Source organism: Camelina sativa, chromosome 5 (assembly GCF_000633955.1).
Source record: "Camelina sativa cultivar DH55 chromosome 5, Cs, whole genome shotgun sequence".
NCBI lineage: Eukaryota > Viridiplantae > Streptophyta > Magnoliopsida > Brassicales > Brassicaceae > Camelina > Camelina sativa.
Genome location: NC_025689.1, coordinates 6,461,117 through 6,475,531, shown reverse-complemented (window position 1 = coordinate 6,475,531; position 14,415 = coordinate 6,461,117). Strand labels below are relative to the sequence as shown.

General features: G+C 33.4%; 2 protein-coding genes across 2 annotated transcripts; one reads left to right on the top strand and one right to left on the bottom strand.

The window, feature by feature from the left end:
- Window positions 643-2,205, top strand: LOC104785829 (F-box/LRR-repeat protein At2g43260-like). Its single transcript, XM_019245735.1, has one exon. The coding sequence runs from the start codon at window positions 917-919 to the stop codon at window positions 2,141-2,143; it is 1,227 nt and encodes a 408-aa protein (XP_019101280.1). The 5' UTR covers window positions 643-916; the 3' UTR covers window positions 2,144-2,205.
- On the bottom strand, window positions 7,092-8,755 carry LOC104785828 (membrin-11-like). The gene is made up of 4 exons (XM_010511115.1): window positions 8,638-8,755; window positions 8,259-8,543; window positions 7,540-7,810; window positions 7,092-7,442 (listed from the first exon to the last, which is right to left on the bottom strand). The coding sequence occupies exons 2-4, from the start codon at window positions 8,501-8,503 to the stop codon at window positions 7,281-7,283; spliced, it is 678 nt and encodes a 225-aa protein (XP_010509417.1). The 5' UTR covers window positions 8,504-8,543; window positions 8,638-8,755; the 3' UTR covers window positions 7,092-7,280.

Below are 14,415 nucleotides of genomic sequence, written 5' to 3'. Positions count from 1 at the left end.
TCATCATCAATGCATGTGTGCCTAAGCGTGACGATGAAGATGATATTGATTTCATTTAAAATATCTTGACAGAAATGAAAGAATATGTTTGGATAGTGAGAAATTTATAAATGTATTGAGAGAGATGCTAAAATATATAAAGAACTGAGTAAAGAGTATTAAAACCTTTATGAAACAACATTTTTTCTTTTTTTGAGACCGTAATTAGTAAAATGGTTAAATAAACTGAACTGGAACATAGATGGTACAAATGGTTACACAAATTAATAGGTTGAAGAAGTTGAAAAATACTATTCAATTAATTTCACTATTTAAGTTGAAAAGATTGAAAAATTATTCAATTTATTTAACTTAAAAAGTTGAAGAAATTAATAAGTTATAAAGAAACAATATTCAACTTTTTCATCCACATCTTTAAAGATGAATGGATTGATACTCAACCCAATTTTGATGTCTTTCATTGATGATCAGGTTCGAAGATGTTAACATTTGAGATTCAATTTCACAAATCTTAGCAAATCAATTTAGCAAATCAATTTCCTAAATCCGACTTTTTTTTTGGTTCTCTTTTCTTTGAGACCATAAATTTTTTTTTTTTTTTCACAAGAGAAATATATTGTATTAAACAAATCAAGGCATACATGGGCTAAAAGGGCTAAAAGAAAGCCCTTCCAAAGTGCAAGATTACAGAAAAGGTTCAGGCCCAAATAGGCCGAAGAGGTTTCCCGCATAAGAAGAAATTAGATTTTGTCTCGATCTCAAACCACGTGTCAACGATCGGAGAAAAACAATAAACGTGTCAGATAAGTAGTCTAAAACGAACCGACTTCCTTCTTAGCCCTCCGAGCACCGATTCCGGTGAAAGAACCACCGTTGATAATACTACCAAACAAAGATTCTTAGAAAACCTAATTCGATGATGAACTACATAGTTCCCGATCTAGTTGAAGAAATCTTGCTTCGACTGCCACTTCAATCCGTCCTCAAATTCAAAGCTGTCTCAAAACAATGGAAATCAATACTGGAGTCGAGGATGTATGCTGAGAGGCGTATCAATGTTGGAAAAAACAACCGCCGGAAAATCCTAGCGGCCGGAGACCACCGGAGCAAGTGGCGGTTCCAAGGGGACACAGAGATTGAGATGTTCTATTTACACTTCGATGACGTCGCCACACGACCCTCGCTCACATGTGACGGTTTGATTTGCATCCCCGTACCTGGTTGGGTCAACGTTTTTAACCCTTCCACCGGACAACTCCTTAGATTCCCTTCCGGCCCAGATCCAGTCAGACCCCGCCCCTCTTTTTGCCCAGGCCCAGAGTTTTGGTGGATTAATTTCCCTGGAGATTGGGCGATGGGATTCGGTCGACACAAAGTTAGTGGGAGCTATAAAGTAGTGAGGATGTTCTTCTACACTAACCAATTCGATATTCTCGATGTTAACATTGGGGAATGGCGGAAACTGCGCAGGCCACCTCCTTTCGCTGTTGAATCAAAGAGGAAGTCGGCCTGTGTTAATGGATCTATATATTGGTTACAAGTAAGTGGTCAAATGTTCGCCGTATTAGGTTTGGATCTTCACACTGAAGAGTTTCGTAAGATCCCACCTCCACGTTTAGGAAGCTGGTCAGACCAGCTTGTCAACCTTGATGACCGTCTAGCCTTTGTCAAAACCCGTCTAAAACCTTATCCTTATAGGAGAATTGAGATATGTATTCTTGATGCACAAGAAAAAACATGGACTAAGACCTACAACATCTTTTTACGCTCTACAGATCTTTTTCCTCAAAAGCCGCAAGCCTTGTGGTTCAGGGCGTTGACCCATTCTTCTAACCAAGGACATCTTTTCTTCCATGACAATTGCAAGAGGTTATTCAAATATTGTCCTGAGACAGATGAAGTACGGCTCATCCAGAGAGGCATCTCTGTTCTATCTCCTTTCGTTGAAAATTTGCTCTTATTTCGACGACGACCGGAAGCAACCACATCCGAAAGTACATCCGAATACCAACCTAAACCTAGTGTTCACGTGCCAAGCTCTTCCGTATTCAATACTTTTAAGATCCCAAATATGTTTGTTACCACTGCTCTTGTGTCTCTTGTGATTTTTCGCTACTTTTGTGTTTCATCTAGATCTGGTTGATATTATGACTATTTATCTTTTAGAACACTTGTTTTCCTCTTTCTATTAACATTTCAATTGATGCACCTAGATTGTTTATAATAACCGTAGTACAGTGTTCAGTGTTGGCTACTTGTGTAGTTGTAAGTCTCTACCTTACTATACCGTATCAAAACCATAAATCATTTTGTAAAGCCAACAAGATTCGAATCGCTGGAAAGAAATATCATCATCACCAAAATACACGTTTGTTTATATTTCAACTCTGAACATCTCCATAACGACGATATATCAATTTTAAAATTAATGTACAACGAATTTTTTTAACAAAATCAATCAAACTCCGTCTCCCTCTTGTCTTGTAGATTGTGAACATTTGATCGTAGCCTCGAGAATATGGAAGACAAAAAAAAGATTCCTTATACTTGGTTGTTGTTTGTATTCAAAGCAAAGGAAAATCGAGAAGCTGTGTACTATTTTGACAATCTCAACTTGATGAGCTATAGATGAGATGCCAGAAATGTCTTGTAATAGGCATAAACAAAACAAAATAAATCTTTCACCCGCGCACAAGAAGCCAGATCAACAAGCATAATTCAAGAATGATCTTGAATATGATTTCAAGAAAATGTGAATAAAGACTTCAAAAACTGTTAAATTACATAATTCAAGAATGATAAACAAGCATCATAACATAAAGATTGAGATCAGATCACCCTGATTTTGATTAGATCATATGAGAGAGTCTAATCTAAATCCAACAATAAGAGTGAGTGAGATGAGACCCTCCCGTAATTAGATTTACCGTTATTAGCATCGGACCAAGGGAAGAAGCTAAAAGCATCGTCATCGGAGAAGCTACCGTAATGCGAAGCCTTAACGCCGAATCGAGAAGGCCGCCGAACGCGGGAAAGAAGAGATGAGAATCGAGCGGGGGAGGGATGATGATGAGAGTGACGAACAGGAGAGATGGTGAGGTGAGAGGAGAAGGTGGAGAAGAGAAGCGTAGTAGAGGTCTCCGCCATGAGAGCAGCACAAACACAGACAGAAGCCAGAGAACCACAGAAACAGAGAGACGTGACGTGAGAGGGCGGTCAGGGCGGTGGATGAAGAAGAAGAAGAAGGGGAAAGGAGAAAACAGAGCGAGACTCTCTACGCCACATGCTTTTTTAACGCCGATGTTGCCACGTGTCCCCCCTCTTGTTTTTAAATTTTCTTCTCTTTTCGTGTGTTTTTTTTTTTTTTGGTTTTAAGACCGAACTTTTTTTTTCGTCGAAATTGAATTATATTGATGAGAACTTTGGTAGTCCAAATACAATTGTTTGTAAAGCCAAATTGGCGGGTTAAAACAATCAGAATAAAAAATTACATGTTTGATAACCAAACTTTGCTAACAGATGAGCTACAATATTCCCCCCTCTTTTTGTAAAGCTAAAAGCAATATTTGAAAAATATGATGCCCATAATCAGGGGCGGATCTAGAGCATTAGTGGGTGGGGCACGTGCCCCATACTCCATTTATAAAATTTATTATGTGTATGCTAATTACAGTTTTTTCCCTGGTTGAGTTGGTACTGTGTGCCTCTAGTAAAATTATCTGGTGGAGAGTTCGACTCACTTTTTTTGGTTTTTCTCTTTCTTCATTGTTTAATAAAATGGAGAAATCATCCATCTTTCATGGCCATATTTCTTTCCTTTACTGTTGAATTTCTATATATGTATACTAATATTTATGATATTAATTGGTTGTTATAATATGCAATCAAATATATTTTAATTTTGGAAATTATATATAGAAAGAAATATAGAGGTTTTTTTTTACTTGGAAATGATTATTTATACGCAAAACAATTGCATATCTTTACTTCGAAATGCTAAATATAGAAATTCCACTTCTAATATACAATTAAATATATTTTATAGCTAATTAAAAATAAAATTTAAATATACTAAAGGTTGAAGTTATGTTTTATTAAATGTTTTATTATGTAAATTAATATTATTAATAGTAAGTAATTTGTGCCCCATACAATTTCTTTGTCTGGATCCGCCCCTGCCCATAATCGAATATCTTGGATTATACCATCTAAAAATATGTCTGTGTATTCATAGTTGATGATCTTATATAAAATCTGACAATCTCCTTCAAAACAGACAGAAGTAAAACCTCTAATCCAAGTTTGTTGCAGAGCCATTAACAGGGCCTTTGCTTCAGCTTCAATTGAAGTTCTTGTCGCACCAAGTCTTGTAGAGCCCCATCCTTGTGATATACCATCTGTATTACGTATGATCCATCCTCCCATGGTTTGATTAGTAAGGTGATCAAATCCTGCATCATAGTTACACTTAACAAGTGAATCATCGGGGGTTTAGGGTTTTAAGACCGAACTATAAACAAACGAAACATAATATATCTGGTTTATTATGTCTGTCGTAATGTAGAACAGAGTGCAACGCCAATGTCTTTACACTAGATTAGGACCCGCGGTGTACCGTGGAACAAATTATTTATAATTAAAAAATTTAAATTATAAGTTGTATTGTTGGTTAAATAATTATATAATAATTGCTAATTTTATAGTTTAAACCATATAATACGGTAATATGTTTTTTACATAATATTTATTTAATCAATTTAATTAGATATATATATTCTCTGATACCAACAGTGTTAACAAAATAATGAAATGATGTTTTACCCGTGTAACACCGAATTAATGATAGTTTCAAATATATAAATATCAACAAAACCCGTCCCGCTATATAACCCTTCCCGAGATATTTTAACTCGCACTATATCATCTTCATTTTTAATATTTATTGTTTTGTATTATAAATATTAGATTGAGTTGATATGTTATTTATTAAGATTGTAACCATTTACATTTTATAAGATTGGCTCTTCTTATAAAGTTTAAATATTTATAGTACTTAGAATTCTTAAAACGGTTGAATATTTCTCATATTTGAAGTTTTGTAAAAGTTTAAATATATTATTAATATTTTAAAAGTCTTCTAATTTTTTTAAAAGTTGAAATATTTATAATATTTAAATTTCTTATAAAGTTTAAATATTTATAATATGTGAAACTTCATAATCTTTTATATATTATTAATATATTATAAAGTTTAACTTTCTAAAAATATAATTATTTATAATATTTAAACGTTTTATAAAATGTAAATATTTAGAATATTTTAATTTTAAAAGTTTTAAATATTTATAATATTTAACTTTTTCAAAATATTTAAAATAAAAAACCAAAATAAACCAAATAAAAGTTTTTTTTTAAGTTTGACTATCTGCTAAATTAAGTTTTCTACTCATTTGTATTCTGAATCATTTTGGTCTCTTTTATAGTATGACACTGAACTATTGACCAATTTTTTAGGCGATATGGGATATTGTACACTGAACTATGGATTCCATTGAGTAATATATGTCCGTTTAAAAAAAATATTACATCATATCCAAGAAAAAATCACAATTTTTATTAACTAATTGTATTATAGAATAATTCAAGATAATTTAAATAAAAATTCAAATAAAAATGAAAGAAAATCATATATTTATGTTTAAATGAGGTAGACAGATTTCTTTATTTAAAAAAAAAATTTCTACAATTAATTTTGAAATTTTTGGTAACTAATATTAAAATCAATGCATTAAATGCAAAAACTTTCCAAAAAGTATTTTTGAGCAAAAATTGCTGCAAAAATACTAGTATAGATATAACTTTATTATTACCGTTTAAGGAAAACAATACCAATGTATTTAGCATCGTATTTTGGATTAATGGTTAATTTGAAATAACTTTACCATCAAAATTAGTAATATCTAATAAATGAAAGAATTACCATAAATCGTGTAATCACAATTCTATGTGGGAAAATATATTTTTTATTAACAACTTATAAATTTTCTAATTAGAAAATTAGAAAATTAATGTTTTAGGAGATAATGGTTGAATTAAGTTTTTTTAAAAAAAATTGGCAATATTATTGATAGTGGTGAATATTTGGCAACAATTTTGGTGATTGTTGAAAATTTAAATTACTAGATTTTGGTGATAAATGTTAATTAATATATATATGTAATTAGTTTTTTCAAAGAAAAAATATATGTAAATAACTCTACGCACTAACTAAAAAATTCTATTTTGTTTTATAGAAAAGCTTTGAGTACAATTTTTTTACAATTATTTTTTTTATTAAATTTACATAGGATGAAAATGAAAATGAAGATATAGATGAAAATGAAGTTGATCATGTGGAAATACACTATGAGTTTTGCCTTGCTTGCAATCAAGATACACAATTTGTTACAACCGACTGCACAAAGGATGCTCTTCTTTAGCTGTCGTCACTGCGTGGAGAATACATCAGATTGTTGCTGTCTGACTACACAACAAAATCTCATCCTCTACGAAGAGGTATTTACTGATTTTTTTTGTTGTTTTTTAATCTCTCCCTATAGTTAGTTTTTTGTCAGAATAATGTTAATTTCTTTTACAGGTTTGAACTTCCTTGCGATAAACAAACTGCTCATTAGAATTATGATTTTATTCTCTTGAACCTTTTTTATGTCAACTTTGGGCTAGTTTGCTTATTTTCATGTCTGCTATCTTTGGTTACGAGAGTTAACGCTTAGAAGCTTTTTTTTGTTTGATTGTTGACGAGACTAACGCTAAGTCACTACCTTACTACCGTATTAAAACCACAAATCATTTTGTAAAGCCAACAAGATTCGACTCTAGCTTTATATTTCAACTCTGATACGAGAACATCTCTATAACGACGATATATCAATTTCAGTATTAATGTACAACGAATTTCTTTAACAAATTCAATCAAGCTCCGTCTCCCTCTTGTCTTGTAGATTGTGAACATTTGATCGTAGCCTCGAGAAAATGGAAGACAAAAAAGATTCCTTATACTTGGTTGTTGTTTGTATTCAAAGCAAAGGAAATCGAGAAGCTGTGTACTATTTTGACAATCTCAACTTGATAAGCTATACAGATCAGATGCCAGAAATGTCTTGTAATAGGCATAAGCAAAACAAAATATCTTTTAGCCGCGCACAAGAAGTCAGATCAAGTAGCCAAAACTCTTTACATATTATAATCTTTGTAACTAAAGCCTTTCAATTTTCTTTGGTTTAGCGTGTCCATCTTATGAAAAAATACAATATGACAAGTGTTGCGATCATACCAGCGTACTTGATCCAAGTATCAACACGATTGCGCCTCTCAATGAGCCTCAGTACCGAGTTGGAAAGCCCTACGGTGTTCAGAACATCCAAAGCTTTACGCTGTGCCCTCTGACACATCCAAAAACCCAATGTGAGAAAACCTTTAATGGCATCAATATCATGTTTGTGTGGCATATAACACAGATTACGATTCGGTTAAGGTTACCTTCAAACGATCTCTTTGTTCAGCATATTTGGAGAGGATAGCAACTCCACTTGAAAACGATTCTTCAAGCATCCTCTTTGAATTCTTAACAGAGTTCATAGCTTGAGCTTCCTCATCAAATATTTGCATAATGTGAGCTCCTTCTCCGCTCGCTCTCCCTAACAAATCCGCTCTCTCTTTAGCTTCCAACATCTTTCTCTGATTCCTCAACATGTATTTTTCCAGACTCTGGTTTAAATACTCAGCCTCTTCTCCAACTTGTTCAGTCTTTCTGCAACAAAACCCCCCAAATTAACTTCTGATTTCAACACAAGAGCTAAACTACTTATGAGATTCAGAAACCAGTAGAAATCGAGAAGCACCTAATATGCTTTGTGATTTCAACACAGAGTATACACAAGAACTTGGACTAAATCACCCTAACGTTTGAGAAGCACTAGTTATGAGATTCAGAAACCAGTAGAAATCAAGAAACACCTAATATGCTTTGTGATTTCAACATACAGTACACAAGAACTTGGACTAAATCACCCTAACGTTTGAGAAGTACTACTTATGAGGTTCAGAAACCAGTAGAAATCAAGAACCACCTAATATGCTTTGTGAATTCAACACAGAGTATACACAATAACTTAGTCTAAAACTACTCTTACGCATTCAGAGATTTGCAATGATCACTTGCACATGAATTTAGAACATGAGAGGGATGAAACAAGAACCTTCTCCAGAGATCACGTTGAGATTTAACATGGATTGAGCGCCAGAGAGCATCCATGTTGGAGCAAAGAGATCGGACCTCAGTAATGTCTCGTTTAACGGAGGAAGCCAAATCGGGAGAATCCATAGAAGATGACTCGAACCTCTCCAACCTCTCGATTCCGTCGCGAGCCTTGAGCAGAATCCTTTTCGCACTACTATATACCTCCGACAAGGATCCGCCTCCTCCGACGCTACCAGACGCCATTGTACACAACTCAGATCAATCTGGACCACCTTCTCCGTACCTGAATCAGAGATTTATTCGTAGAAATTGAGTAATATAAACAAACAATTGTGTAGAAGAAAACAAAAAAATCGGATCGAAAACTCAAAAATCACCTTAGGAAGGAGAAAGAAGACGATAAGCTTGTGGTACGCCGTCTCGGAAATTGCCGCCGGAGTAAATCGCAATCGGAGATGTTACGAGGCGATCGAGATTTTTAATCGGAGGGTAAGGAGATAACAAAAAAATAATAAAAGCGCTATGTTAGGCCCATATCCAATATTTAATGGGCCTAGTTTGTTTTTTGTTACGCTCAACTTAACTTACAAACCCATCATTAGTGATCGATTAGCATTATTAACATAGACAATAATCTCATATAACACAATAAACGTTTGGAAAAGTTTACGTGTAAATGATGTGGAATCCACACTACTATTTTATTTGTAAAATTTTTCGTTTTATCTTTAATATATATATGTTCCATTTTTTCGCATATCTACTTAGTGGAAGTTAAAGAATCATATGAATTTGTGTACCAATAAGGGGACAAATGATTATTCACTATTCTATAAGTTCAAGAATATGTTTGATAGACTAAGCTTTCGTGCATCATGCCGGTAATGGTATTAATATATTAGAACCTACTATTTAGATATATTTCTTAAGTTACCTTCTTATTAGTGTGATCATGTAAATGTCATTATCATTTGACGAAAAAAAGAGACCCCTAGGTAGATAGATATATTACCAACTCCTCTTGGTGGGAAATAACAAATCCACACTTGTTTAGTACAACAAACTCTTTGTAATAGCAACATTTTCAAAGTGCCGTGTTGAAACTACCACCCCCAAAAAGGCCAATAATATAGTGTTTCTGAATGTATCATTGTGGACATGATATACATGTACGTACCATCACTTATATGATCTTCTTCCGATCTCTTCTCTAGTGTTGTTCTTTTGTACACTTATTTTACGTGAAATATAAGATGTAAACTTTGAAGTTTCAAAGATATATATATATATATATATATATATATATATATATATTCACGTAATCACGTGTACACTCGTTTACATAAAAGATAAGTGATACACTTTAGAAATTTCAATGATTCTTTTTTATGTGAAATTACAATTGTCGCTAGTTAGGTACAAGGTTGTTTCACAAGAATAGTAAGATTGGGAATTTTGTGGTCCAAGATGTTTCATGTTATTGAGTGGACTTCCTCGTAAATCATTTTTTGCACTTTTTTTTCTTCTTATTTGATTTTTAGTTTAAAACGAAATTATCTCGAAAATTCACATGCACTTAAATGTTTACTATGATTGATATACGTTAGAAACGAAACTAAATTTTCAAAGTATATTAGAAAAAAACGATATCGTTATAGGTTAAACTAATGTTGAGTAATTGATATATATAACTAGTCTAAGCATCATGTTCTCTCCAATCTTCTTATTTAGGCCAAATAACAGTTAGATTTTGGATAAAAATATTTGATTATTCTGTGACTAGCCTCAAATTTATGTTTTTTGTTTTTATTTTGTTATACCACAAAAATGTGGGGTTTGAAATGAATAAAGTAAAAAGGTTATCTTTTATTAAGATACATACTTAAAACGAAAAACCTAAGTTGTAAGTTGTCTTTGATTTTATGTTCATTGTATCTTTCCTATGACTTATATCTATCACAAAAACGCCGCAGTCCCACCACATTTCACAATCACAAAAGTCATATTCACATGCATGTGCGGATCGATATTTCACATCCAGTCAATTATAAAGTTCTCACAAACCCTGCAGGTAGAACAATATATATTCTTCAAAATTAGCTGAGCACATTACTTGTTAATTACACTTTGTTTTTATCTATTATATACAATCTAACTTCGAGCTAGTGCAACATATACAAGTGAAAAATCATGTCACGAAAGGATCAGCTGAAATATATCTTTTGAAAGGACACATAAGTGAAAGTAGATAACTCTGTAATGTTTCTGAAAATTTCGTTATATATAATTGAAATGCTATTTAAAACAATTAATACTAAATATGAATGTATGAGTCATAAACTATAAACAAGCATGTAGGTAAAACTTTTAATCAAAATGTTCTAGGTAACTGATTTTTTCTTTTCTGTTGTACTGAAAATAAAATAAAAATCGTCATTGGATAAGTTCGACCAATCAATCAGTAAAGGAAACAGATTCAGATATGGACATATACTTATGTCTTCACCGAAAACAATAAGGTCGTTTCATACACTTTCTAGGCACTTGCTAGTTGCTAGATGTCACGGAGACGTGAATGAGATGGACCCTTGAATGAAACTCTAGCTACTACCATAATTCATTTTTCTTTTCTTTTAGGTTCAATAATAATTTTAGAGTTAAAAAGTACTAAAATTATAGAACAGAAAAGAAGTTGAAAAATAGTATGGAATAGGATTAGTGCACAATTGCACATGTTCTCCATTTGCCAAAGGACCAAACCTTTGTTTCTCTATCTCATCGTATTCATTTCATCGGATCAAAATTTTCATTGCTTATGGGTTGACATTTGTAGGTTACATATCTTTATACTGATTATCTTGTAAGCGAATTTTGACGTTTCATATGATAATTACTGGTGACTTAGAAGGAGCTAATCACTAATCAACTTTCTAAAATATGGGAGGATTTAACCTACAATTACGAACCACCTGTATCATTAGCAAAAATAATGAAAGGTTTTGAATGATTAGTAGCATTGAGTAACTTTCTTATTAAAACTTTGCTACCTCCATATATATAACAGTGTTGGAAATAAAAGATAGATTTGTATTATTTGGCTGAGTGGCGCCTAAATAAGTGGATAACAATATAACATCAGGCCATCAGCAAACAAACAAAAAATGCCATCTCATGACCGTACAGCCATACAATTAGGGATTAAACATGCGAAGGGAAAGCTTTCACAAAAAGAAAAAGATCTAATCATTGATTGGAAAGAAAATTCAGTAAATAAATTCAAAAAAACGTAGGTTTTATGTGATTTTTAAGTATTTTTAAAAAACCTCAATTACATGTATAGTGAAAATGAAATATCATAATTGAGCAAGCTAACACATTTAGAAGAAATAAATTACTAACATAAAAATCACTATGAATAAATTAAAGTAATTGCAACACAGTAGGATGGAGAAAATGCTATATATTCAAAGTAATAAGGACTAGACGATATAATAATCATTTATCTAACTGGATAATGAATTATTTATCATATATACATATATACAAATATCTTTTTCAAACGAAAATAAAAATAAAACAACGTTGTCAATCGATAAATTACTCATATATGGTAAAAAATTATAACATCTGACAGATGAAAATATAGAAGAATAACATATTGCCATCATTTATCCTTGGTTTAAGAGGATAAATCTGTTTAGAGGAGATCACATGTACTAATTTAATTTGAACATAGGAGAAAAAGCTAAAAAAAATAGAAAATTAAAAAGAGAAAATAAAGAAAAAGGATTAAAGAGCATAAAGCAAGTGGTGTGGCACATATGAACAAGCCAAACACAGATGAATTTAGAACTAACATGCTCACACATGTATCCCCACCCCAATATGTGAGTCTAAATATTTAATGAAAATTCATTATATTATTGTCATTGCTGAAGATAAATTAGATTATTTTTATCGTTTATATTTATTTTTTAAAAAATGTTTAACAATACAAGTTTTATAACAAAATCTTTGCAAACCAAAACGCTTAGTAATTTATACAAACTCGCATGGTTCAAAATTATTATGGTATTCATATCTAACAGTCGAGAAGGCACTATTAAAAGAAGTATGTACGAACCTGACAATTAAGATGGAGATTCACGACACCAATTAGATTCCTTAACCTTTACAATAATTGATACAGTGACGTGAAGGCACTTGCGAATTTTCAAGCCCACTCATGTGGCATATAACTAATTACATTTGTAGATGTTAAAGATGTTAAAAATAACTAATTAGTAGACTAAACTTTTTTAAAAACGAGCCAATTATTAAGAGCAACAGAATATTTAATTACAAAATAAATATTAAATTAAAAAGTGACTAGAAAATTTGCATATAAACAAAGACGACGAACATAAAGAAAAATACACCAAGCAAGGGCACGTGTGGAGTTTTGCTGTGATTTAGCTTTCTATTTTGGTGGGAAACACCAAACTAAACTTCTTCTTTCTCAATTATTCTCTCTCAGACGCAAATATCGAGACAACCTTTCCTCTTACCTTCTCTCTCAGACGCGAATATCGAGACAACCTTTCCTCTTACCTTCTCCGACGTCGGTGTAGTTTCGGCTCGCCGACGTCGGGAGACCTTTGTCCCATCTCTTCTCTGTTTCAACCCTGTTTCTCTTCTTTCGTTCTCTTCCTTGAATTTTTTCCCCATCTTTTTAAACTTTTGGCAACTTTACAACATTATGCAAAACTCAGATCTGGTTTGTTTATCTTGCAAAGAACGATGTAGATCTCCGGCGGTTCCCATCATTCTTTTCTTATGCCCAGACTCTGCGGATGCGGATCAATTGTCCACTGCTCTGTACATGTCAAAAATCGGACTCCTATTCTCACCTGAAGATTTCTTCACCTTGGTTTTATTGATGGAAGAAGCTCAATCTTCTAAACCATCAGATGCGCCTTTCCGGGGGAAGACGTCGACGGCGCACGGCAAGCTATGTTCTTCGGAGCTGCCCTTAACTACGCAAATCTTGTCGCTTACTCCGACCAGCCGCCGCACACCGAGAAGCTTGTGGTCACCAGATGAAAACCCTAGTGTTTTCTTGGTGGACCTGAATTATGAGGCCGGCCCATTAAAGATTCCCCTATCTCAGCCCATTTATCAAAAAACCAGGTCCATCTACTACTACTCTTTAACAACTTCTAGCTCGTATCAAGGTCTATATCGCGAGTATATCCTCTTAGGCCAAAGACTCCTCTCGAGGAATACACCGGTTAGACTGCTAGGATTGTTCAATCAGTTAGTCAGATCCCTGGTATCTGCTATGTATGTGGTAATAATATTTGCTCCCTTGGCTCTGAAGTTATGTGGCGATTCAGCTCTGAAATCCTATTGTCAACAGCCTGACTATGTCTTTGGTAGATCCTTAGCGAATAGTCACCCTTTGCCAATACTAGCTTGCGACTTCAGCCACCACCCAAAGGTTATCAAGGTCATCAATCTTATTTGCTTTGTCCTCCCGTTACCTTTAGCAACCAGCCCTCACCTTTCGCCATTATATTTGAGATATCAATTGCCTGTGTCTTTCCGGCTACAAACTTTGTGTGGAAGCCTTAATCTCCATAGCCATGGCTTTTATGTGAGAGAGACTCCTCCTGTTTTGTTATGGTCTGCCACTTATCTTTGGCGCATCCCTCTATTAGCTTCTTTGGTGAGTTCTTTTTCTCCCAGACATATGAAGCTCCCTGTTATGGCCCTTGTTCAACCTCAAGTAGCTCCCCTCACGCCGGTGAGAAGCTTAGTCATGACTACCTTTTCAACGTCTCCTAGTCATAGTTTGACAGGGACCACTTCACCTTCCATTGAACTCCTCTTGGAAGAGTTATCGACATACCTTGATCTCTCATGTGTTGTTTGCTTCCTAGCAAGTAATTCAAAGCTCTCTTGGATTAATGATCGATGTAATCTATGTTTATGTTTCTTTGTTTGGCATTGGGGAATGCCTCTGCTTGCTTCTGTTGTGTACTTTGGAATTCTGTATCCCTTCTTTGTACTTGAATTTAAGTGAATGAAATCAAGTTGTTTGACAAAAAAATATATATATACTTGCATATGATAGTGGAAAAGGAATTAAAGCGTTTATAAGAAATTTGACAAAA